Genomic DNA, 26,562 nt, shown 5'->3' on the forward strand with positions numbered 1-26,562 from the left:
CAAACACAGCATTAGGATAATTTATTGCAACAAATCAGCAATGAGTGTAAATGCTGGTTCAGTGCTTAATTGCACATATGCATTTTAATACATTTATGTGCTGAAAGTGATGGTTTTCACAAATTTCAAGACATGTTTGCACCCAAAATGAGAGAAAAAGTTTACATGAAAAAATATATAGACTTTGAATTCAAAGGTGGTTAATGTTACAAAGGTGTATTTTTCTTTTATCAATAAGTTAAAAAGATATATTTCAATTTCAAGATTTATATTAACACATTACAACCTAAATCAACTTTGCATTTGCATGGACCAGAAGACACTATATATTTGTATTTGTACTCTATTGTCACTCTTTCCAAACAATGACTAAGTGCAGGCCTAATAAAATGATGAGGAATGGATCAGGAGGTAAAAGGAGATATAAGTATAATATAATTGTAGAGATAGTTAGTAGCTTCGAGTGTGTGGTTCAATACCCACACTTAGGTTCTAGTGTATGTGTGGTTCCATATCAACACTTAGTTATTTTTATCCTTTTTAAGTTAGGCCGGCTGGCCTTGTTTATCCTAGTTTATGCTTTTATTTGTTTTTTTATTCTAAGTAGGATTAGATTAACTCCTATTCTTGTAAGGAAATTAATCTATACAATAAAATTTATGGGGCGGCAGAATCAATTAATTGAACCCCTTTCTTTTCGAAGCCTAGTTATTCCTTTCCTTTCTTTTCTTTTCTTTTCTTTTCTGATTTACAATAGAATATGAATATACTTACTTTTATTCAAGTTGGTATCGAAGCAATTGGTGAGAAAGACTAGGGTTTTCATGTAAGCCTGATCTGGTCGACTACATGAGAATCCATTAGATTAAGACTTCTGCAGTAGTTGCTTGGTTCTTGGAGGTTACCGGAGTGCTGAAGGCTACTCAAGAAGGTGAAAGATTCTTGGAGAATTACCCGGTGACTAGGAAGAATTAGAGAGTTCAGATTCGATCAAGGTTAGGGTTTCAAGCCAAAGTGGACGATCAATTTTTTTTTTGAGAAAGTGTTCAGGTTCTATCAAGGTTAGGGTTTCAAACCAAAGTGGATGACCAAAGTTCTTTTTTTTGAGAAAGGTACAACCTTTAAGATAATTCGGTCTTAGATAGAAGTTATCAAGAATTCTTTTTAGCAGCAGCATAATAAATTTGAGAATACCTTGCTATTTTCTCCTTGGCATTAAACCCTTCGATCTCTTTTGAGGAATCAAGATATGTTCTTTGCTGATATTGATCTAGGGCTCTGATATTTTGACTAAAGTTACAGTTTTGAGAAGAAATTGTTGACTGAAATTATGTTCTAGGCACCTATTCTTTGTTGAGATCATTTTCTGAGTTGTTTTTCTTTGTTTTTCGTAGAAGCAGAAAATTAGTCTTCTTTAGTCTTCTTCTAGGAGTTTTGTGACCTATTTGTGATCTACATAGTATGAAAAAAGTTGGAAGTGAGGTGAAAACACAAGGGGAAGGTTTTGGGACTGGTAACATAACTAAAAATTCGTTCCGGATTACCACTGTTAGGTTTGATGGAACAAATTACTTGGAGTGGGCCTAATCGACAATGATGGCCATTGGAGGTAGAGGTAAATTAGGGTATGTGACTGGAAATGCAAAGAAACCAGTCAAGGAGGATACATCTCATCCAAGATGGGTTCAAGAGAACTACTTGGTGATGACTTGGCTATGCAACTCCACATCAGCCGAAATTACCTTTGGGCAAAAACAACCAAGGAGATTTGGGACAACATGAAGGATACTTATTCTCAACTCCCTGGTTTTGACATTACAAGACAACAACTTCTCAATAGGGAGAGTGTGACCTTATCTCAAGCCTACTCATTGGTTCATAGTGAGGAAAATAGGAGAAAGGTTATGCTATCTTTTCAGCCTACAAAAGCACCCTTGGCAATAATAAAATCTAACGTTAGAGGAGAGAAGGATAGGGAAATTAAGGAAGACAAAAGAGATATTGTTTGTGATCATTATAAGAAGCCTAAATACACCAGGGACACTTGTTGGAAGTTGCACCCTCATCTAATGCCAACAAGATTTAGAAACAAGAAAGGGAGTGCTAATGTGGCAATTACTACAGACAGTGCATCTTCTTCCAGCACAAGGACCACATCCTTGGATGCTTTAATAGCTATTCGGGCTACATTAACACAACTAGAGAATGAAGCTGGTATTTTTGGATCCACATCTCAGTCTTCAGCTACTACACCTGCTCATCCTATTTCAGCCCTTGCTCATATAGGTAGAAGAGCTATAACATGTCTTACTTCTATTCTAGGTAACACTAGACCATTCTGGGTAATAGATTTAGATGCTTCAGACCATATGACCAGCTTATCTACCTTGTTTACCACATATTGCTTAACCTCTGGGAGAGACAAAGTATCTATTGCCGATGTCTCCCTTGTGCCGATTTCTAGCAAGGAAAACATCGGACTATCTGATGTCATCTCCCTAACTTTAGTTTTGCATGTTCCTAAGCTTAGTGCTAACTTGCTTTCGGTTAATAGTATTACAAAAAACAAAAATTGTTCAGTAACATTTTTTTTTAACCGTTGTGTTTTTCAAAATCTGGAAATGAAGAAGGTGATTGGGATTTGCTATGAGATGAATGAAGTTTACCTGCTTGATCATCTACAGGGAAAGCAGAGTGAGGTTGGGAAATTGTTTGTCTCTCAGTCTTAGAGCCAGATTATTCTTTGGCATAATAGATTAGGTCATTTATCTTTTAGGTCTTTAAAGAGTCTGGTTCTTGGTTTATTTGAGTCAGTTCAAGTGTCTAATTTGAAGTGTAAAAGTTGTAAATTTACAAAACACTATAGATTAATTTATCCTTTGAGTTATAAAAGAAGTAATCTTCCTTTTGAAATTATGCATACAAATGTTTGGGGGCCATATCATACTCCTACCATGGGAGGGTACATATATTTCTTATTATTTGTTGATGATTATACCCACTTCTCATGGGTTTACCTTATGCACTCTTGAGATAATGTCCCTTCTTTGACCCAAGCTTTTTATCAAATGCTTCTAATCCAGTTTGAAATTAAGATCAAAATTCTTATATTTGACAATGTTGAAGAGTACTTTGCAAAACCCTTAGCATCATATCTCCTAGATCATGGGGTCAATCATCAGAGCACTTATCCTCGTTCACCTCAGCAGAATGGGATTGCTAAGAGAAAAAATAGACATATCCTAGAGGTAGCCAGAAGAATCATGCTCAACTATAATGTTCCCATACACTTTTGGGAGGATGCAATTTGTACAACTGTTTACCTTATTAATAGGTTTCCTTCACGAATTCTAGACATGAAAACACCATTTGGCCTTTTGTATCCAGACAAGGACCTATTCACTATTCCCCTCAAAACTTTTGGCCGTACTTGTTTTATTCAATTCCTTGGCCCTCATCGCTCCAAGTTTGATCCAAAAGCTACTAAATGCATTTTCCTTGGGTATGCACAAAATCAAAAAGGATATTGTTGTTATGAACTTGTTTCAGGAAAATATTTTGTATCCATGGATGTCACCTTTTTCGAGGATATGCCCTACTATCATATGGCTTCTCCTCATGAGGAGAGCAGTGAGGAAGGGATTTCAGTTTCAACCCCAAGAGTTCTATTACATGTTCCATTTACTAAGGGGGAGTGTCATGAAGAGGACTGTCAAAAGTGGAGAGAGTTGAGATTGTATCACAGAAAGTGGTGGAGGCAAGTTGATTCCCGTCCTCAACAACACAGGTCGATCCCAACATCTTCAACAGCCCCAGATCCAAACACTACCATTGCTCCCATTATTGAGACAACCATCGCAAATACTACAGATACTTTGCTTGAGCCTAACATTATTGATCCTCAGCCTCTGCCTTGCGATCTTGATCATTCGGTTGCAATTCGTAAAGGGAAGCATCATTGTACCCCATCCACTGTCCATTATATCTCTAAGTTCCTTTCCTATGATTGTTTCTCAGAATCCTATAGATCTTATCTAGCATTTATTGCTATTATTCATATACCCAGAACATTACAAGAAGCCCTATCGATACTTGAGTGGAAGGAAGCGATGAAAGTAGAAATGGGTGCTCTTGTTCAGAACAATACATGGGAACTAGTTAACCAACCTGAGGGGAAAAAACCTATTGGATGCATATGGGTATTTACGGTAAGTATAATGCTAATAGTTCTATAGAGAGGTATAAGGCTAGATTGGTTGCAAAGGGATTCACACAAACTTATGGCATATACTATATGGAAACCTTTGCACTAGTTGCAAAGATGAACACTATCAAAGTCCTATTATCCATTGCTGCAAACTTCTCATGGCCACTTTTTCAGATGGATGTGAAGAATTTTTTCCTCAACGGAGACTTACAAGAAGAGGTGTAAATGGAGTTACCCTTGGTTTTTACAGTACAGAAGTGGGAAAGAAAGTTTGTCTACTAAAGAAGGTTTTATATGAGTTAAAACAATCTCCGAGAGCTTGATTTGACAGGTTTAGACTAGCTTTGAAAAAATTTGGTTGCACATAGGCTCAATCAGATTACACTATTTTCTTTAAGAAAATATACTCTTCCCTGACCCTACTTGCTGTCTATGTGGATGACATTGTGATGACAGGCAGTGATACTGGGGAGACTGAATCACTTAAATAACATCTTCACAAGGAATTTGAAGTTAAGGACTTAGGGGAATTGCGCTATTTCTTGGGAATTTGAAGTAGTTCAATCTATGCATGGAATTTTTATCTCTCAAAGAAAGTATGTTATTGATTTATTAGAGGAAGCTAGAAAGGTTGGAGTAAAGCCTGTTGACACACCCATTGAAATGAACTATAAAATAAGTGCAGAGAATGGAGAACCACTTGGGGGTAGAGCTGTGTATCAAAGGCTAATTTATTTTTGCCTAACTTGGCCAGACCTCTCATATATTGTCATTGTTAGTTAGTACATGCATTCTCCCAGGACCACTCACCTCGTTGCAGTAGAAATGATACTTGCTTACTTGAAGAAATGCCCAGGGGGAGGCATGCACTTAAAAAATAGTGATCACATGAAAATATAGGTATATACAAATGTGGATTGGGCTGGATGTGTTGATGACAAGAGGTCCACCTTTGAATATTGTGCATTTGTGGGGGGAATCTTGTTTCCTGGAGAAGCAAGAAACAAAATGTTGTTGCTTGTTCCAATGCAGAGGCTTAATACAGATCCATGGCAAATGGTGTTGTAGAAATATTGTGGCTAAAATCCTTACTTAATGAGCTGGAAATTGATTATGAGAAGCCTTTAATGTTGTATTGTGATAATTAAACTGTAATTAATATTACCCACAACCCAATACATCATGACATGACTAAGCATATCGAGGTAGACAGATATTTTATTCGAGAGCGAGTTGCATCTCAAGAAGAAAGCTTCCTTACATTGCCTCAAACATGCAGTTAGTTGATTTCTTCATTAAAGTAGTCACAAAAATAAAATTGGAGATAGACTTACGCAAGTTGGAAATGACAAATATCTACTCCCAACTTGAGGGGGAGTGTAGAAATAGTTAGTAGCTTCGAGTGTGTGATTCCATACCCATACTTAATTTCTAGTGTGTGTATGGTTCCGTACCCACACTTAGTTATTTTATCCTTTTTAAGTTGGGCGGGTTGGCCTTGTTTATCCTAGTTTATGCTTTTGTTTGTTTTTTATTCTAAGTAGGATTAGATTAACTCCTATTCTTGTAAGAAAATTAATCTATATAATAAAATTTATAGAGAGGCATAATCAATTAATCGAACCCCTTTCTTCTCTCTTCTCTTATCTTCTTCTTCTTCTTCTTCTCTTTGAAGCCTATTATTCCTTTCAGTAGAACAGTTATTCAAGTATAATGAAACAACTGGAGAAGCTCCCTGCAGCCTGGAGTTGAGTGTTTAACAGGAGTCAAACAATCCTCAACGCCTCTCCTTTAATAGAAATATGGGTGATGTTCAGAACTTGGGATCCTTGACTAGAAGCCAGTTGGCAGTTGTAATATCATAGCTGGAGTTTTTTCAGATTTGCTCCTCACATTCATCTCACAGGTTTTGCAGTCATACGCAAAGAATGTCTTTGTATTTATATGTTTTTATTCATGGGGATAGGAGCAAATTCTGATTTCAAATTCAAGTTAGAAGTCTCCAAGAGTACCCCAGCCGAATTTGTGGAGCGCATGGAATTGGAATGAATTGAAAGCGGCCCACCTGCAACCCAAAAAACCCAAATTCCTTGAAAAATTTGGGTGGTGGGGACGCAGCTTTTCAGTGTTAACCGGTGGAAATCATTAATAAAGTCGTTGTTTTATGATTATGAGGAATTGAAAAAGTTAGTTAGTGATGGAATAGCTTTTGGGTGTACAAGTAGAAGAGACTAGAAGAGAGAGAGAGAGAGAGATGGTGGGGACTGGGGAATGGAGATAGATGATCCACCGAGTGACATGATTTCAGGGTAACCTCTTTTCGGCTTGAATCATCATTTGTGCATTTGGGGACGACATCGACATGGGGCTTCCCTTTTCTTTCACGTTTACTTCTTCCCGAGTTTCCCGCAGCAATCTTTCCAGTAACTTTGTTCTACGACTACGGGGCCCCCAAAAAGATAGTTGATTATGTGTCTGTTTTAAGAGTCTTAAAAAGACTTTTGTTGTTTCACAGGGTTCCAGATTCCAACTTCTGCCCCACCAAATTCTAATTCTGATAATCGTCAAACCTTCTCAATTCTCATCTCATCCATCACTTCACTTCTCATTGATGCAGTGAGTAGTAGCAGCCTTAACAGGGCTGCCTCAGCTGAGCTGATTCTTGAGCTTCACTTGGTTAGAGGTATTTACATCAAGATTCGAGTGAAATGGATGAGTAGAAAAGTTGGAGAGGAAAGAATGGGAATTTGAAGAAATTTGAGAGTGAGTCTAATAAGTGATAAAATGAAGGAAAATGGACTAAGATAGTTGGCTACATGAAAGGGTTATGAATACAGCAAAAAGTGGGAATGCAAAAATGGGTCAAATTGAATTCAGAATGGGGTAATCTGAACCTAGTCCAATAAGAACCCTAGTGATCCAAATTGGATTGAAGTAGATTGATAAAAAAAAAAATTGGATTGAAGTAGTGAGAAATGATTTAAGTTCTCATAATTTAGTATGTGTTTGCTTTTGTGTGCATTTTTAGATAGAGTGTTTATTGCTTTAAACGTTTATTTGAAAAACTTTACTTTAAACATTTTTTATTTTTGTTGTTTGGTTCGACGTTTTACAGGCGTTTCAAGTAACACCGCACAAAGTTACTTTCCACCTTAGTTTAAAATATGTCACATAAGTATTTCATTTCAATAAACGGGGCATTGGATGAAATTTGAAATTCTCGCTTCCCCCCCACCTCATGTACACAAATCCAAGTATTTTTGTTTTTTTTTTTTCCATTTTGTATGTGTGTTTATTTGATACATGTTGAAACCAAATAGTGGTTTCATGCACAATAAATGTCAATACCTATATGGTGCTGTTGTGGTAGCGTTTTTTCTAATAAATGTCCACACAATAACATAACCTTAATAGTTAATAATGGATATGGACCATACACATGGAATGACAAAATGGGATTCATGTAATTGACCCCATATGGTTGTGACAAATTAGATTTGGCTTTATATATTAAAATCAATAAAAATTACAGTATAATCGGATTCAGATTTTAATTGGATCAAATGGGGTCAAATCCAAATCAGATCTGATTATTAACGGATGCATATTGCAAAAATTTGAATATACTATGATTACATAAACATGTAATCCAAATATGAGATAATCAAATTTGATACCAAACCAGACTTTCGACTTTTAGGTTTCATAAAAAAAAAAACAAAAGAAACACTAAAATGATCATAAGACACTAAATCTCAATTTGGAATAGGGTTATAGTTGGATCCAATTATCGAGAACCTACATCCAAATACAATTTGAAATATGATCGTATTTAAATACTTGGATTTGAATTCGATTCCTAACGGACTCGGATCGGATTTGGAATTAATCCGATTCCACTATAAATTTTCTAAAATGCTAGAAAAAATAAAATTTATTTATTTTTCAACTTTTATATATAATAAATTAATGTAAATATAACATGCTAAATTTATTGTATATATAAATTCATATATAATATAATATATAGAATATATTTTTATAATTTATATATTAAAATTAATAAATATTATAATATAATCAGATTTAGATTTTAATCGAATCAGATGGGGTCAAATATAAATCCAATATGATTATTAATCGGATTAGATTGTAACATTCAAATCCATCTAATTACATAAATACATTATCCAAATTCAAAATAATCATATTAGATGTCGGATCGAATCTAGATTTTTGGGTATCATTGATAGGCCTAATTTGAAAGGAGTATAAATACAAATATTATATAGAGTGCAAAAGCTTCCATTTTATATTTTTTTTTGGATAAAAAACTTGTATTTTATACATAAACAGTAAAACTGATTTTGGAAAAAACATATTTTAAAATGAATATAAATAAAAATATGTATAATGAAAATAGACAAATACATTTTTTTTAATAGGTAGGACGTAGGACTGTAGGAGATATGAAATATGGTTAGACCGGGAGCTCATGAAATTCTGCAGAGCAGATGTCTCTCTCTCTCTCTGCGGAGACTGCAGACAGCACAGCAGCAGATTGCGGGTTCTATTCCATTTATCCAAGCAAGTATCAACTGCTATCACCTCCTTTCTGGTCCCAAATACGATGGACTGCCCACATATGGCAATAACCCAACTCAACAAAATTGTGTCTTTTGGTCCAACCTCTTTGAATTGAATAGGAAAACTCTCTTATGCGACTCGAACCGTACGTACTAGATGGTCAGACCATTTCAACTTGTCTTTGGGAATTGGGATGCTGATCAAACGTTGACTTCTACAAATAATTTGGGACCATTTGCCTTTTCTTTCCAAGTTAACGGTAAAATTTGACAATTTGAACTGCCCCAACACTGATCCAATCCTGAACCCTTAGCTAAATCGGTCGAACCGTGACCCGGGACCCTCTGGTCCGGCTATTTTCAAAACATCATCGTGTCGTATTCGAGCATTAGCGATGGCACTGGGTTGGTGAGTTTGACAATGGGAACATGGTGTGATGGACGGCTAAGATTTACTCGTACTTGTAATTGGGCGGAGAGCAATAAATAATTGTTTTTTCTTCCTTTCTTTCTTTCTGCATTTACAAAAGCAAAACAAATCCATAAATTCTTCTCTCTCTCTCCAGTTTCCCTACGCAGCGTGTGGCCTGATTCTCTCCACGAGGAAACGAATTCACATCTGCGCCCCATAATACATACCAGCCGTGTATTAAGAACATCTCCCGATGCATATTTTCAATACACGGTTGAGGTTCTGTGGGGCATCTGTGGGCGCCCTCAGTGGGGGTGCAGTACAGAAGTGAACTCCACGGAAACCAACGAGAAAATATTATAACACGTAACGTAACGTAACGTAACGTTTTAACGTAACATGGATCTTGGCGTCATATCCAATGGCAGAGCAATAAATGATGCTTCTGACTTCTGACTGTGGATGGTTTGCACTAAATGCCCTCACCATTAAACTCTCCCACCATTCTCCCTTTCCCTACGAGAACCGGATGGTACTGGACCAATCGTGACATGCCGCGTCATCTTATTAATAATTTTAGTAAAAGTTTTAAAAAACTCACCGGGACTTTTCAGTTTTTCTTTAAATTCACTATAACTTTTCAAAGCGTTTAGGAACATGTTAATTTGTTTTTGTTTTTCAAAACACACTTTTCGTTATAACATTGTTAGGGCCTGTTTGTTTCTTCTTAACTCTTATTTTTTAATAGGAATTTTATTTTTTTTAACTTTAAGAGAAAAATAGTTGTTCTTTACCTCTTATCTCTTAAAGTGCAATTATACAACTTTTTGTTTTCCAATGATACTCTAAAAAAGACAAATAAAAACTCTCCCATATGGGGTCAAAATTCACCAATACCAATACCAATAATACCTCTTAATGTAATTATTGCACTTTTAAATGTCAGACTTTAAAACAAACGAAGTGCCCTTAATGTTTATCAACAGAAGTTGCCTACATCAGCATGTATACAATTTTTATAACCAAACTATCACTTACTGGTGAATTAGGGAAAAAGGCTCATTTAGGGTTAGATTTATTCTCCTAATACTCTCTCTCTCTCTCTCTCTCTCTCTCTCTCTCGTCTACATTAGGTGGGTGCCACACCACCCTCTTTCTCTTGCTCAAATCTTGAAGCTAGCTGCCACACCACCACCACTACCCTCTCTCTCTCTCTCTCTATATATGTCGCTTAGATCTATTGTTTGAAGGTTGTCATTGCACCACCCTCTCTCTCTCTCTCTCTCTCTCTCTCACTTGCTTAGATCTTGAAGTTAGCTGCCACACCACCACCACCACCCTCTCTCTCTCTCTCTCTCTCTCTGTATCACTCAGATTTATTGTTTGAAGGTTGCTATAGCACCACCACTATCCCTCTCTCATATGTTTGGTTTGAAGATGTGAAAGAGCAGAGACTATGATCAGAAATTTCAAAGATTTCTAGTGTTTTGAAATATTTGCATGTATTGTAAATTTTTGCAACTTGAATCTAGAATGTAAATCCACATCAAGGGCTCCACAAATTTATGCAATTTTTTTTTTGTAAAATTTTATCTGATTGTTTGACTTTTTTTTTTGAAAATTTGTTCCAATATTGGTTGGATGCAATGTCTACTTTTTGTATTTTATTTTAAATTTTATCATTCTATTAGTTTGTTTGCAATTTTTTTATTTTTGCTAAAGTATATAATTTAAAAAAAAATTCATTTCTTTTTCTGAAATTTCTGTCTTTTTACTTAAATTGATATAATTTTAAAAAATTTATCATTTTATTTATTTCTTGTACTTTCCAATTATCTGATATTTTTTGAAAATTTTATCATTTTCTTATTTTTCTACAACTTTTTACTTTTTCCTATAACATATAATTTTTTAATTTTTATCATTTTATATATTTACAATTTCTGTTTTTATCCAATCTTTGTATTTTTTTGAGTTTTCTTGTTTTTTTTTTGCCTTTCTAGTGTTTTGCTATAATTTCTGGTCTTTTTTTTTTATAATTTCTGTTTATTTTCATTTTCTATTTTCTACAATCTATAAACTTTCTTGTATTTTTTGTTATGTATTTTCAATTTTTTTTTGTTTTTCTATAATTTTTTGGTATTTTCTACACTTTTTATTTTTTGATTTTGTTTTCAATTTCTATAATATCTATAGTTTAAAAATATTTTTTTATTTTGTTTGCAATTTTTATAAATTTTTATATTTTTTTTTACAATTTTTGTATTTTTATGTATTTTATATTTGAAAATGTTTTTTGAACTTTTCCTTTTTTCATGTATTTTTAGTTAAAATATATATGTGTATATTTTACATTTTCTATAAAGGGTAAAATGGTAATCTACTAACACCCATTAGTCTATTTAACATCAAGTTACTAACATGGGGTTCTCTAGAAATTTTTAAGTCATGGTGAGTTTTAGACAATTTCCCATAATTTTATTTGGATAAAATTACAAAAACTCCCTTGTATTATAATATGTATTATTGGATCAGTCACAAATAACCTTTGAACTTTCACAAAAACCTCTCTAAACTATCACTTTACTTTATGAGTTCATCAACTAACTTCACAAAAGATTATCATTCAATCGTCTACAATTTTTAAATATCAAAACTACACTTTTATTATTTGAATGATTTATGATTTGATTATTATTTTTTAAATATAACATTGAAGCCCTCTTGATTATTTCAATAGATCTTTGTAGATGGGGGGGGGGAGAAATATACATGGGAGAGTGTAATAGATGTGGGCAATAGGGGCCATGGCTTATAGATATAAATGTATGATTTCATTTGGTTTTTCTTGATTTATTAGAGAATGAGGTGAATAATTTTGGTGAAGAGAGACATCCATACAAGTGAAATAGATCAAGAATTAAAAAAAAAAATTATATACTAGTAAAATGATTCTTGTTATTTTTGATGTTTTCTTTTGGAGAAAATGGAGGTATTTTTTATCAACCACAGTTTAAAGAATAGTGTGAGAAAAAAATAAAGAAATTTTAGATGGACATTTTAATAATTTAATATATTTTGTCATCTCACTTAACGGTCATAGGGGTATTTGTCGCTAAGTAAAAGTTGAGGGGCGTTTTGTCGTAAATAAAAGTTGAAAGGTATTTGTCAACGATCCCATGCCCAACTTGGTGTATTTGGGAATTTGCCATTGCTCTACAATTACGAGTAGAACTTTAGAGGATTCAATCTCTTCACAGTATCATACAAACATTCTGCACGCCAGGGTGGCGGGGTCCCTACTTTCTCCTGCATTACCCATCCAAACGACCTTTATTATATACTTTGACTCGGTCTTGGACCTCTTACTCTCTCTCTCTCTAGGAAAACCGGATCCGGTTCGACCAGGTTGTAATTTTCCAATTCCTGTGTGGAAAACAAATTTCACAGGGTACAGAGTACGCGTTGATATCTAATCCGAAAACGAAATTACAGTAACCTGGATTTGCTCAGGGGAGATTCCTTTGAGGCAGACGGTGGAGGAGTTTGGGAAAGAAAGGGATTCTGCTCTGAACTGAGAGACTGAGCGAAGAAGAAGACGATAGATCTCGGGCGAGTTTTACCTTGAGAGAGTGAGCTATGCCATGGAATATTAGTGAGTGCGTGCATGGCTCCACCACCTCGATGGCAGCCTGTCTCGTGACTCGTGCATCCACCTCCTCAGCTCTAACACAAGAGACATCAACTGGGTTGTTGTTTTTTCTCCTTCCCCTCTTCGAAAATCAGTTACTTGTTATTCTACTTTTGGTTTTGGTTGTTCTTGACTTCTTTCTCTTTCTTCTCTGTGCTCTGTCAAACAATTAATATAAGGACAGAGCTTTAACGGCAAGAATTTCATAAACCCAGAACCCCAATTCTTGAGAGGCACAGACAGAACAGTAGAACAAAGACAAAGATCGATTAAAAAAAGGAGAAAAAAACGCGTTAACCCATCTTTGAAACGTTGGATGGAGAAGTTCTTGGGTGGGTCAAGAGTCAGACAGGACAACTGGAAGGAAAAAAGAGTCGTCGTGGTCTTTGTTCCTGCGGTTGCTTGTGAATTTGTGGTGGTTGGGTAGGCAGTAATAAATGGTAGTTTAATGCTTTCTTAATGCTTGTACTGATTAAATATATAGAAAGAGGAGTAGGGGAAGCACGTGGTTCTTCTGTTACTCGCAAATCGCAATGGTGAATAAGGATTTAATTTTGGAGACTAATTAAATTGGTTCTCATCTGCTCTTTCTCTCTTCCTTCTCTGGCAATGCACATCTAGCTGGCAATAATGACCTTGAACTGGTGTCTCTTCTTGAAGACTTGAGAGCTCTGGCTTGGCTTGGATTCTCCCTCCCTCTCTCTGTCTCTTCTCCCCTCTCAAACCAGCCTCTTGAAGCTCTGAAAGTTGGAATCTATCTTGGTTCCTCAATTCAGTTTTGAACAAGGAAAAGAAAAAGTTGCCGGATCTTTGTTCATTCTTTTTTCTTTCTCACAGATCCAAGAAGATTCTCCACCACTGTGGGTTGTCAGCTTTGTGCCAATCGGAGGTTCAGTTTCTGCGCTCGAAAGATGCCACACTTGTGAGGTAAGGAGAGAGAGCCTTGATGGGTTCCTGTGTTTTTCCACTTTCAGAGCTTCTCACCGTTGTTTCTTGAAGGAGGGAGGTTGTTGGGAGCATAGTTAGGACGATGTTGTTGTTTCGTAGTGATCCTGGTCATTTTCTCATTCTCGAAGCTTATTCGTTAAGATCATCGGATGCTGGAGTTGCAGTAGCCACCGCTGGGTTTTGATGGCTTCGGCGTAGACAATGCCGGAAGATTAGATTCTTTTAATTTATTCGTCTCTGAGTATGCGAACATGAGAAGATTCCCGCGATGTTTTTCTCGGGTTCTTCTTTTCTTCTTCTTTGGGTTACTGAGATCTATGGTCTCTCCGGAGACGGAGAAGGAGATCTTGCTCCAATTCAAAGGGAACGTCTCTGATGATCCATTCAACAGCTTGAGCTCTTGGGATCCCAACGGAAGTCCCTGCCGAGATTTCCGTGGCGTATTTTGCAATCCCGAAGGGAATGTGGAGAAAATAGCTTTGTGGAACACCAGCCTCGCCGGAGTTTTATCGCCGAGCTTATCCGGCCTGAAATCTCTCAGGATAATATCTCTGTATGGGAATCGGTTTATGGGCAACATCCCACAAGAATTTGCACGGATTACGACTCTGTGGAAGCTCAATTTGAGCAGCAATGCGCTATCGGGATCGATTCCGGAGTTTATCGGCAATTTTCAGAATCTTCGCTTGCTAGACTTGTCAAGGAATAGCTTTACTGGAGAAATTCCTTCGGCTCTGTTCAAGTATTGCTTGAAGACTAGGTTCATCTCTCTCTCGCACAACGGCCTCTCCGGTTCAATTCCCTCCGTACAGAACTGTTTGAATCTCGAGGGTTTTGATTTTTCTTTCAACAATCTCAGCGGAAGTTTTCCCGCACAGATTTGTACTCTTCCTAGAATAGCCTATGTGTCTGTAAGAAGCAATTTTCTCTCGGGGAACGTTCCCGAGCAGATTCTATCTTGCCAAAGCTTGGAGCTTCTTGATCTCGGTAGCAATTTGTTCACTGGGTCTATCCCTTTTGATGTCCTCGGATTGAAAAATATCAGTTTTTTCAGTGCATCAGTTAACCGATTTCAGGGCAGGATCCCGGAGATCAAAACCTGCAGTGATCGACTGGTAGTTTTTGACATTTCGAAAAATGAGTTAAGTGGGCAGATACCTACTAGCATCGCCAACTGCAGAAGCTTAAGGGTTTTGGATGTAGCGTCTAACATGCTGAGTGGGAGCATCCCGGTGGAAATTGCAGACTTAAAGAGGCTTTCTGTTCTCAGGTTGGGTAATAATGCCATTGACGGAAGCATCCCGCCAGAGCTTGGGAGCATTGATCAGCTTCAAGTTCTGGACCTGCACAACCTTCACCTTGTTGGGGAAATCCCTAACGATCTAAGCAATTGCAGATTTCTGCTTGAGCTGTGAGTCTAACATCGACCTAACAAGTTAATCGGTGTATACATTTTCATTAGGAATTGAATATGAAATCTCAATCTCTTGTTGCAGGGATGTTTCGGGCAATGGCTTACAGGGAGAAATTCCTCAGACCCTCTACAACATGACATACTTGGAAATTCTTGACCTGCATCGCAACCAGCTCAACGGAAGCATTCCGTCCACTATAGGGAATCTGTCGAGGATCCAATATCTCGATCTATCGGAGAATTCGCTATCTGGGTCAATCCCGGACTCCCTTGGAAATTTAAAACTCTTAACTCATTTCAACCTCTCCTTCAACAACCTCACTGGCGCCATTCCTTTGAGCAGCAATATCCAGCTTTTTGGCGCCTCAGCTTTCTTCCATAACCCGGGGCTCTGTGGCTCTCCTCTGGATGTACCTTGCCCTGCAAATACAGATGGCACCCCATCAACGGAAAAAACCAGGTTGCTAAGTGTTTCAGCTATAGTTGCCATTGTTGCTGCTGCCGTGATCGTCGCCGGAGTCTGTGTGGTCTCCATCATGAACATCAGGGCTCGTAGTAGGAGGAGAGAAGAGGAGACAATGGTTGTGGAGAGCACCCCACCAGCTTCAACAGATTCACATATCATTATTGGGAAGCTGGTTCTCTTCAGCAAAAGTTTGCCATCAAGGTACGAAGATTGGGAAGCAGGCACCAAGGCTTTACTTGACAAGGACTGTTTAATTGGTGGTGGGTCAATTGGGACTGTTTACAAGACCAGTTTTGAAGGTGGGATCTCAATTGCAGTGAAGAAGCTCGAGACACTGGGAAGAATCAGGAACCAAGATGAATTCGAGCAGGAGGTTGGACGATTTGGAAACCTTCGGCACCCAAATTTGGTTGCTTTCCAGGGCTACTACTGGTCATCCACCATGCAGCTAATTCTATCTGAATTCGTTCCCAATGGTAATCTGTATCAGCATCTACATGGAAATGGTTATCCTAGGGCCAGCAGTAGCAATGGTGGGAGCGAGCTGAACTGGTCCAGAAGATTCCAGATTGCCCTTGGGGTTGCAAGAGCCTTAGCTTACCTCCACCATGACTGTAAACCCCAAGTTCTGCATCTGAACATCAAATCCACCAACATACTTTTGGATGAATGCTACGAAGCCAAGGTATCTGATTATGGGTTAGTCAGGTTGCTGCCCATGTTGGGTAATTATGGTTTGACCAAATTCCACACCGCTGTTGGGTACGTTGCACCGGAGTTGGCCTGCCAAAGCCTAAGATTCAGTGATAAGTGTGACGTTTATAGCTTTGGAGTTATCTTGTTAGAGCTGGTTACAGGGAGGAAACCAGTAGAAAGTCCAGTAACAACGGAGGTGGTGGTTCTGTGTGAATATGTTAGGGGATTGTTAGAGAACGGAACGGCTTCAGATTGCTTTGATCGAAGCTTGCGGGGTTTTGCCGAGAACGAGCTGATACAGGTTATGAAGTTGGGGCTGATCTGCACCTCTGAGGCTCCATCAAGGAGACCAAGCATGGCAGAGGTTGTCCAGGTTCTCGAGTCTATTAGATCTGGCATGTTATCATAGTTGACTAAAGGATTGAAAAAGAAGGGGCTAGACTATTGAGGCCAACCGGGGATGGATTGGCAAGGGAAGGGAGTGAGCAGAGAGAGAGAGAGAGAGAGAGAGGTCCTACAAGGTCTGGTTGTTGGGTTGGTGTAGAGATGTTAACTGAGATTCTGGGAAAGATGAACGGACCCCAACGGATTTTAGAAAAGAGGGGCGGTAGTGGTGGCATAGGAAAAGAAATTCTTTTTTATTCTTTTCTGTGGTTATCAGTACTCTCAATTGTTATTATTAGCCAATTAGCCATTTTTCATTGCTGGTTGCTGCAATAAAATCATTTGATTCATGAATTTTAGTGGTAAAACTTGAATAAAGAAAGAGAGAAACTCTAACCCACTTTGTGCCGTTGCGTTGGAGACTGGGAGTTGCCAACTCTCTGAGACACGCAAATGGAGTCAATGCCAAACTCCCTGAGGTCCAAGTAGAGAAAACTTGGCATGCCAAACTCACATAGTGCTGTTGGATCAGAAAATGTTGAAGTTGGTTGTAAATTTGCTAACCCACTTCTGGGTTTTGACTGAATTTAACGTCTAACAATTTATAAAGCCCCAGAAGGATCATGGGCTTGTCGTGGTTGATTGTTCAGAGATGGCAGAAACCGACTTCTCTCAGTCCTGTCCTCGGCAACAAGAGAGTCAAAAGGGTTCAATTCCGTTTGTTTGGGAAGAAAAGCCTGGGACACCCAAGAAAGAGTGGAAATGGAAGCCTGAGCCTGAGGCTGTTCCAGTTCCAGTTAGCACGGTTCCATCTCCGGTGAAGCTTATTGTTTCTGTTCCCTTCAAATGGGAGGAACAGCCTGGAAAACCACTCCCTTGTTTCTCCCAGCGGCAGGTGGAGGTGAATGTGGTAGATTCACGAATTCTTCCTCTTCCTCCAGCAAGATTCCTATTTTTTCGATCCCCTTCCTTACTCCCTTCTAGCTCATCTCCAAACAAATCGGTTACCATGTTCTCAAGGAGAAGGAACGATGATCATGATAAATGGAAGGGAGATACAAGACAGAGAGCATTTGAATTAGACCTTGCAGAGTTTGGAATTGGCACGGATGACTCGTTCAACAAAGCTCCTTCCTTACTAGATAATCGTATTACACAAATGGCGGCAATATCTAGCACAGTTCCAGTGGTGCATCATTGGACTTTAGACAAGGAAACAACTGGACACGAAACCCCTACCACACCAGCTTCTGAAGCAGATGATGATTCAAGTAGCTATGCCAGTGGAAGCTCCAGCCTTGTGGGATCTCCTTTCCTAGAGCGTCTATTCCCATCCATTTCATCAGATCCTGGTTTTCTTGACAAGGTTGGCTATCACGAGAAGAGTTCCCCTGTCATCACTCTGGAACAACAGGCCGAAGAACTGACCGAAAATAATTTCAGCCATATTGTTGGAAGACCAACAACACTGGGAGAACTGATGTTAATGAGCCGTAGAAGAAGTAATGGGAGGTCTGTTGACACAAGGAGGCAGAGTCCTACCATGGTACTACTCTTCAATTCCACCTCATACAATTTTTGTTTTGAGCCAATCCATCTGCATTAATTAATTTTCAAACTACTACTACTACTGCTATTAGCATTACCATGATTATTTAATTGAACTATAATGAGCCAAAGGGCGGAAAGGACCTATTTTGCCCCAAAATGCTTGATGTAATTTCCATGAATGATCATCATTTCCATAGTTCTAACTCTTTGATCGGTGCGACACTGGTAGGAATTCATAAAGAAGAGAGCATTTGGGTGCTGCATGTTTGCAACTGGTGGCAACGATATGAATGGATTGCAGATGAGGCAACAACGGCACAACATGCTGCAGCTGGTATAGCATAGGAACATGCTGTAGCTCTCTTTATCATTCTCTTCCAAATCACCTTGACTTTCACCTTCTCTATCATTGGAGAAGAGCAATGTAGACTTTTTTTCTTTTTATCATCAAGAACAATGTACACGTTATCATGAGGTTTGTAATGCTTTTATATTTCAAAAACCATAATAAACTTGATGTAGCTCAGCTTCTTGCTTTCTACATAGATTCTGATTTTGAAGTTGCTTCGGCACTTGCAACTTGGGAAGTCATAGAGATCAGCTCTAGTCATCAAGGAATATTTTGTAGGTGATCTGAGAGAATAATTTAATATTATAATGAAATGCATTCAAATATTAGATTTACAGGCTGAGTATACTTTCCAAATTCGTTCCATAACCACAAGAATATCATTTTCGGTTAACGTTGTGAAACAAAACTGGAACCATCCAGTTTCAATGCAATGACAGGATGATCCAGGAGTTGCATTTATCTTACCTATATTCAACAATTTCTCCCAAAGTTCAAGCTCTCCTTTCTCACTGTAAGGGCGGATTAGCTCACTCATGTCTGCCCAGCAATAGAAACCCCCACTGCTTTTTGTGCACTTGATTCCTAATTGCTTCAACCCATCTACGAATGCAGAATACATTCTTTGAAGTCTATCCCTACTGATCTCAAGAAATTCCTTGATAAATCTATCATCTGAAAGCATTGAGATCAATAGACGCTGTGTGGGAGCTGAAATGGATGAGAATCTTGCCAATTTTTTGGCAGCAGATAAAACATTCTTATTGTAAGAATAGATAACCCCCACCCTGAACCCAGGAAGAGAAAGATCATTGGATAACCCATATATTATATGGACCCTACTTCTGTCAAAATCCTGGGCCTCAAGAACCTCAGCTATGCTTACAAACTCTTCACTCCCATGGGTTGACCCTGCAAATAATTCATTGGAGATGATGTGCATGTTTTTCTCCCTAGCAAAGTTTAGAAGATTGTATAACATATCTCGACTCAGCAAATTCCCAACAGGACTTGAGGGGTTTGAAATAAGAACTCCACGGACTTTTACTCCTCGTTTCTTTGCCTGGTTGAATGCACGATCAAGGGCAGCGATACTTATACTGAAGTTGTCGGCACTGCGACAGGGAACAGATATCAGCTCCACCCCTGTACGTGATTTTATATCTGTGTCAAACCTGCAGATAGTGCTAAAAGTTTGGTCCCAAAACCTGTGGAAAAGAATGTTATGATTTGATAAATAGTCAAGGAAATTTAAAACATACCCTGGATAAAATGGAGAGGGGACAAGAAATGCATTTCCGCTGTCCGCTATGCAAAAGCTGAGTATCTCAACTGCAGGGGTTTCTCCAGCTGTTAATATTACTTGTGAGGGTATAAAGGAAACTGCTCCTCCAATTGCTTTTGACATAAAAGCTGCCACAACCTGCATAACCAACAAAATTAGTCATGCCTCTGAGACTGCATATGATGCATAAGTAGCTTCTCTGCACTTAGGTATTTGCCAAAATACACCTGCCTGATTATAAATAGGCCTCGGATTTCTACATTGAAGTTTTGGGTAACCCATCATAAAGGTGGCAAGTGCATTCCCAAACATATGCTTGGTAGGTCAGGAATTCACCTGAGAAACAATTTAATAAGACACGGGGGGCAATATTGCAACTTAGCTTACATCGGAGAAACAAGATGTGGAAATGGCTTGGAAACAATGCCAAAATGATTCAATAAGCAATGTGAAAGAGAATTCTTCAATTTGAAAATATCCTAGTATGGAAACCATTTATCTTTGCTCTTTCTCGGGGTGGGGTGGGGGGTGGGGGGGAGGGGGAGGGTTGTGGAGAAATATCCTGTTCTTCTATTCTGGAGAAAAAGGAAAGAAAAAAAAGGTAGTACGTTTTCACTATTAATAAAATTAAATAGCCAGCCAACACAATCCAATATGATTGGATAGTGTCAGCCAAATGTTGGTATACTAGTTCCCTGCATACCAAAAATCCTGGAAAGTTGGATATTTTAAGCATTAAGCACTTGCAATAGATGGAAGGAACCTAATAGCACAGAAAGTTTCACAAGTAAACCCTGTAGGCATTTGTAATTAGACAGCTGAAAGACCTTTAAAAGAGAAATTAATCCTGAAGGGATCCTTCAACCTTTGCAGAGAAAATGTATACAGCAAAATGTATTCTTCTTTGAATACCTCAATCTCCCTTGATTCCCATGGTTCATCCAATAGAACCTCCCTCACAACTTTGAGGTAACGCTCAGTTGCATTTTGGTTGCTGCTTTACAGTGAAAACAGACCTGGATAGTTCATACAATTGGACCCAATTATTTCTGTGAAGATAGCTTGGTTGTGTTTGATGGCTGTTCTATATGAGAAAAAGTTCCACTGGAAGTGGAACATCAAATTGAACAGAAATAACTGTTTTAACTTTCAAAACGCCCATTTATGAGGTGAACTCATCAAAGATGGATGTGGTGGCCTTCCAGTTCGAAGTTAGAGGGGCTGTATCTAGATCTTTCTCATCCTTGGTGGTTGAAGATGACTCTACTAATGACACTAGAAGGGGAAAGGATTCTATTGGTGACACGTTTTTTTGGTGGGTTGCTGGTTGGATGTCCTTGTAGGCTGGCTTATCTGCTGAATGGAATATACTGCTGCATTTGTTCACCACCATTTTGAGATGGGCATCAAAGTAATTAAACATAACGTCTAATGAACTGTCAAATTCTGGGGGTTGGTTTAAGGATCAAGGGGACATGCTTCAACGTCCAAAAAAAAAAAAATTAACGAAAAGCTCTACATGGTTAAGAAGTGCCTGTACAGACATAATATATTTCCCTGTATCAAAAGAAGAATTAAATCATGAATGATTTTGGGCAGTAGAGTCACTTAGAAAACTGTTATACTTTGACAGATGAGCAGTCACATACCAATCTCTAGAAAACATTTATAATGGACATCATAGACAACTAGGAATGTTGCCAGATGCTACAAAATTAGCGAGGTTACTGCTTTTGTGTTAGCTCAGCAAATTATTTAATACCAGAACATAACCCAGCTAACTTGGTTGACAGTTAAACTAATCTACTATAATTATTGAAAACAACCTTCATAAAAACATGTTAGACAACTTGTAATTGATTACACCATACAAAGTCATGGCTGGACCTTTGATAAATATAAATCATGGACAGTGTTGTAATGAGTATCAGAGTATGTAACTTGGGTCAACATCATAATATTGGGGTTCACAGTTGGACCTTGCAATATTTTTAATGAAGTTACCGTTTCCAATCAAAAAAATAAATAAACACGAATCACGGTTTCACTGTTGAACAACTAAGTAGTTATTATTTGCATTTGATAAGTTTAGTTACTATTTGCAATTATCCATACATACATATATGTATAGTATATGTACAAGATTCAAAGTATCAGAAATGCAAAGAGTATCGGAAAGCCAATTTTAAAAGAAGGATCATGATACACCTTGGATACACATGGATACATCCCCAAAAATACATCAATAACACTAAATCCAAGTCTTAGATGACTACAAATAAAAGCATATAAATATAAAAATGCATACTTTAATAATTCATGTGAAGTAGGAACTACTGGGACATCTAGTGCATGGCAGAGATGGCATATATATCTTAATTCTTAGTAACCAATATATTTATTGTTAATATTTATAAATATATAATTTTTAGTAACCGATTGTTTTTTATTAAATTTGTTGATAAACATGGATAAAGAAGAGCAAATGTAAGTTAAAACCTATAACAAACATAATTATGATAAGTAATTGAAGCATGGCTTAGTGGCAAATTTGTTACCTCCCAACCTGGATACTCAGATTCTAATCACCTTGTTTGCATTGTTTTGTAATATAAAAGTTAATGGTGATTTAATAGGAGAGAGAAGTTAGTGGTGAGTTAATGGGAGAGAAAGTTAATAGAGATAGTTAATGGCAAATTCATAGGAGAGCGAGTTAATGAGCGGAGAGAATGTGAGGGAGAGTTAAATATGGGAATGGGACAAAATAGGAGTTAATACAAGAAAGAGAGTTAATTACATGTGGGAATTTATCAGCCAATACAAGCAGATACTGTGTGACCTCGGCCAATGTGATTGATATGGGCAGAACAAAGTGATGTATCAACAATTCCACCTGTGCCACAGCCCGCATGTTGGTAAACTTCAAAAGCAGTACATATCAGCTGCTATATACGTAACTGGTACTTTAAATCATTTATATGTATGCATGTATCAACATGCAGAGGTTACAATTATAACATGATAAAAAAAGGAATAACATATTGATAAAGCCACATGCTATTTGCTGTAAAGATTCAACTAACGTATCCAAAGGCCACAAAAGGATAACAAAATTGAAGATCTAGAGGGTTGAGGACTCAAAACATTCAGGCAAAATAAACAAACAGTAAAGTGTCAAAATTGAACCAAAACTCAATGCTGCTCATCCATAAATGAATTGTGAATATAGAATGTGTGGTACCTTAAGAGTTCTATAACATTTTCTTGTTGCTATCTTCTGGCACAAAAATTACTTTTTCCTTGTTTTTTGGTGCATAGAAATATGAAATGATGAATTCCATAAAGCTAGTAGATGATGATTCAAGAAGATTCAATCCATGGCTAGCCTGGAAGATATCATCTTAAACTACAATGCCAAGAAAACTTAGCGTCATGGATACATTTAGATTGAAGAATGTGGTTGCAGTTATGCATAGTTCATCTTCAAATTGCCTATCTGGTTGTACGTTTGACTCTTTTTCTTTTCCTCCGTTGTCTACCAGCAAATCTATAAGTAAACTAAAACTAACATACACTGAACCATCAATTCGATTTCAAGAACATTGAACCTATCAAAACAATGATACTCACAATTCCAATAAAAAAAGCAGTAATTGCAAACTTGCAGAAATACAGGCACAAAAAAGAGGAGTAAATCCACATAAATAGTCCACCGGTCTACTTAAGCACAAATACAATCAAAACACTTCAATCGATTAACATGGAAGCATTACTTCATACCTCTTTCAACTCCGGCAATCCATCAAATGGCTGATAAGTCGTAATCCCGCATATGCTCAAATCTCCATCTGCATCTCCACCCATTATCGAATCCTTAACATTCTGAGAAAGCCAGTCTTGAACCAAATCCAACGACAGCTGCCACCACCAAAGACCACTCAGAGATTTGTAAGAGGAGAAAATTAATCGATGTAGAAACAAAACGAATAGAGACATGAACAAAACAGAACAAACCCACCTTATTTTCCGCCAATCCGAGCTGAATCACACCGCCTGGATTAGTCCTAGCATCGTAGGGATCCTCAGTGAACTTCTCGAGTCCAACATAATAAGGCGAATTATCAGACTTGGCAAGTGAATTAGCTCTGGAGGAAATATAAGCCGGTCCACTTGCTTCCCTTGGAGAGAGAATATTCCAGAGTGAGGGCGACGGGGATGTCGACAACGAAGAATCCTGAGGAGGAGGAGGGGGACGGTCAGGAGGGGCTGAACGGTTCCGTTTGATGTATAGCTGCAAGATGTAAAATAAGGCGCAGGGGATGACTGACCCCAAAACAAGGCCACCTCTGCCTTGAACCACCCCCTGTAAGGGCACAATTATTCTCATGGCAGTTCCTCCGCCACCACCACCACCTCCACCGGAAACTCTTTTCTTGGAATCTTGGTCGTTTTCCGAATATGGGTCTCTACGGTAACGGTCGTAGGTCATTATTGCCCGTTAAAGAGTGTCATGGAAGTTGTCTCGTCGGGAGGAATCCGACGCATTACTTGGATTGTCTGTCTACCAGCGAGACTGGATGGAGAAAAGGAATTGTGGTGATGAAGAAGAAGAGTGAACAGAAAGCTTTGTTTGCTGGTGGGACTACAGAGTTAGGAGCGTTGTGTGTAAAGGAGAGAGAGTGGGACTTTAGAGAAATTTGCGCCCTTCCTTCTTTGGAGGGAGGATGGGTCTTGTTGTTCGGATTTTTTAGAATACTCAAAGTCACTAAAATACCCTTCAATTGTTCTTCTATCTACGAAAATATTTAATTCTTTTCTTCTTCTGAATATCTTCGTGTATTTTGTAATAATATAACTAATAAGACATGTTTGGTTACCCATTTTCAGTTTTTGCTCCTTTCTTTCGTGTGTGTGTTTTTTTTTTTGGGTACTATTTTTTTTGAAGGTGAATCTGCATTGAGTCCCTGTTGGCAGTGACAGCTTGGATAAAGTCGAACGAGGTTGGCAAGAGGATCTACAAGACAAAACACGTCAGAGGGCCCAGGGGATAATTCGGGCAAGGGATACCCAACTATTGAAGTGAATGAAAGCTAGGGCAGAGGAGTTGGAGCAAAGAACGAGTATGTAAAAGAGTAAGCGCACCATTTGAGTGTGAGGGGTCACCATTATATAGGCTTCGAGGTTCCCTGCAAAGTGGAGGGAACCGGGTTTATCGTTGTCAAGTGGGCGTGGGCATCGTGTCCTCGTAAGCACTGGAGGCGCTGAGTGGTGCGAACGGATAAGGAGGAACGTGCCATGCAAGTTAGAGTGATCTTGAGGCCGGCGTGATCGCCTTAGTCGTGGGTTGCATTTGCCCAAGTCGGAGAGGCAAATCGGTGCTCATGATGGTGGACGTTATCTTAATCTTATAAGCTGATCTGTTAGTCTACTCTTAAGCGAGGTCAGAGTTACTTTGGGCAACATAAGCTAATCTATCGAGGAACATTCAGACAAGGTCGTGCCATTGGATAGTCATTTTACCCCTCATAGATCTCACTACATTTTCCTTCCTTTCCCTACTCTTTCCTCCAAACCAAACATAGCGCAAGAGATTCAAATTTAGATGAACCTTAATAAGATTTTATCACATCATTGCTTCAAATTGGATATAATTTTTTATTATCGGACTAGATTCAGATGTACCCAATTCAAATCCAATATCCCATATCCGATCCATTTGCATCCATACACTCTAGATCGACAAATTTCCAACTAATCCTATCTGATCTTTACGAGAGATGACATGCCCAAACTCAATCATCAAATGTATGACACAATAGGTTGCCCACCAGTTCAATTTTTGAGTTTACAAATCTCATCCACTTTTTCTTCCATTAATATTTTTAAAACTAATATTTGACCATTAAAAAATAAAATATTTAAAATAATAAATTTGCCCAAGAAAGGGTGTTATACCATAAAGGCATTAATGGAGATGTGGGGCTATTACCAGGGATACCTTTTGATCTCTATATTTGACCAAGGTTTTTAAAACCAGATGGGACTGGGAAACCATTCTGGGTCCGGTTTCTAGGTTAAATGGTTTGACCATCTAGTCTGAATGGATGGCCCGTTCTGACAAAGATAAAACGGCAAAAAACCGTTGTTCGGGTTGACTATTTGATGATTCAACCGCCTGGATCAGCGATTTGTTGACCAATCAACGGTTTTGGGGTGAAATGATACCAGTCTAGTGACCGGTTTTTGATTTTTCCAGTCTGATTTAAAAAACACTGTATTTGACATCAGCCCATTGTATCAAAAGGAAAGGTGTGGACAAACATTATACCAATCCCCTAAACAGGTTTGAAAAACTAATATAAAGCATGCTATTAAAAAGTATGATATGCCTAAGATCATAGCATCCCCCCAACCCAAAAAAAAAAAAACCTCTCCCCCTCCAAAAAAAGGGAAAATCTATGATACTCTGATTGGTTAACAAGTTTATGATAGTCATATGAGTTTTCAAATATAGTGTCTTTTTGGAATCATAGTCATACCCCAAAAAAACACAAAAAGAAAAACTATGGTTAT

General features: G+C 38.0%; 3 protein-coding genes across 4 annotated transcripts; 2 read left to right on the forward strand and 1 right to left on the reverse strand.

The window, feature by feature from the left end:
- Nucleotides 1-12,706: 12,706 nt before the first annotated feature.
- LOC148862021 (putative LRR receptor-like serine/threonine-protein kinase At1g12460) lies at nucleotides 12,707-17,158 on the forward strand. The gene is made up of 2 exons (XM_088941147.1): nucleotides 12,707-15,255; nucleotides 15,341-17,158. Exons 1-2 carry the CDS (start codon nucleotides 14,096-14,098, stop codon nucleotides 16,827-16,829), a joined length of 2,649 nt encoding a protein of 882 aa, XP_088797273.1. The 5' UTR covers nucleotides 12,707-14,095; the 3' UTR covers nucleotides 16,830-17,158.
- A 144-nt stretch (nucleotides 17,159-17,302) lies between these two features.
- Nucleotides 17,303-18,896, forward strand: LOC148862022 (uncharacterized). The gene is made up of 2 exons (XM_088941151.1): nucleotides 17,303-18,350; nucleotides 18,585-18,896. Exons 1-2 carry the CDS (start codon nucleotides 17,457-17,459, stop codon nucleotides 18,693-18,695), a joined length of 1,005 nt encoding a protein of 334 aa, XP_088797277.1. The 5' UTR covers nucleotides 17,303-17,456; the 3' UTR covers nucleotides 18,696-18,896.
- Nucleotides 18,897-18,975: 79 nt separating this feature from the next.
- Nucleotides 18,976-25,363, reverse strand: LOC148862023 (putative aminotransferase ACS12). Of its 2 annotated transcripts, XM_088941148.1 has the most exons (5): nucleotides 24,008-25,363; nucleotides 23,770-23,907; nucleotides 22,787-22,882; nucleotides 19,967-20,127; nucleotides 18,976-19,879 (listed from the first exon to the last, which is right to left on the reverse strand). In XM_088941148.1, exons 1-5 carry the CDS (start codon nucleotides 24,476-24,478, stop codon nucleotides 19,024-19,026), a joined length of 1,722 nt encoding a protein of 573 aa, XP_088797274.1. In that variant the 5' UTR covers nucleotides 24,479-25,363; the 3' UTR covers nucleotides 18,976-19,023. The 2 variants fall into 2 exon arrangements, with proteins under 2 accessions (XP_088797274.1, XP_088797276.1); XM_088941150.1 differs by lacking the exon at nucleotides 22,787-22,882 and having other exon boundaries at nucleotides 24,008-24,707.
- Nucleotides 25,364-26,562: the final 1,199 nt, after the last annotated feature.

Source organism: Nelumbo lutea, chromosome 4 (genome assembly GCF_056320005.1).
Source record: "Nelumbo lutea isolate HS-2025 chromosome 4, American lotus-T2T, whole genome shotgun sequence".
Lineage (NCBI taxonomy): Eukaryota > Viridiplantae > Streptophyta > Magnoliopsida > Proteales > Nelumbonaceae > Nelumbo > Nelumbo lutea.

Excerpts from the sequence above, each read along its gene's own strand:
- LOC148862021 (XM_088941147.1), top strand. The coding sequence starts at position 14,096 with ATGAGAAGATTCCCGCGATGTTTTTCTCGGGTTCTTCTTTTCTTCTTC. Across the intron at positions 15,256-15,340 it reads TGCAGATTTCTGCTTGAGCT|GGATGTTTCGGGCAATGGCT; the intron begins GTGAGTCTAACA and ends CTCTTGTTGCAG.
- LOC148862023 (XM_088941148.1), bottom strand. The coding sequence starts at position 24,478 with ATGACCTACGACCGTTACCGTAGAGACCCATATTCGGAAAACGACCAA. Across the intron at positions 23,908-24,007 it reads TCGGATTGGCGGAAAATAAG|CTGTCGTTGGATTTGGTTCA; the intron begins GTGGGTTTGTTC and ends TGGTGGTGGCAG. Across the intron at positions 20,128-22,786 it reads TGGCTGATAAATTCCCACAT|GTTGTGGCAGCTTTTATGTC; the intron begins GTAATTAACTCT and ends TTGGTTATGCAG.
- LOC148862022 (XM_088941151.1), top strand. The coding sequence starts at position 17,457 with ATGGCAGAAACCGACTTCTCTCAGTCCTGTCCTCGGCAACAAGAGAGT. Across the intron at positions 18,351-18,584 it reads GGAGGCAGAGTCCTACCATG|GAATTCATAAAGAAGAGAGC; the intron begins GTACTACTCTTC and ends CGACACTGGTAG.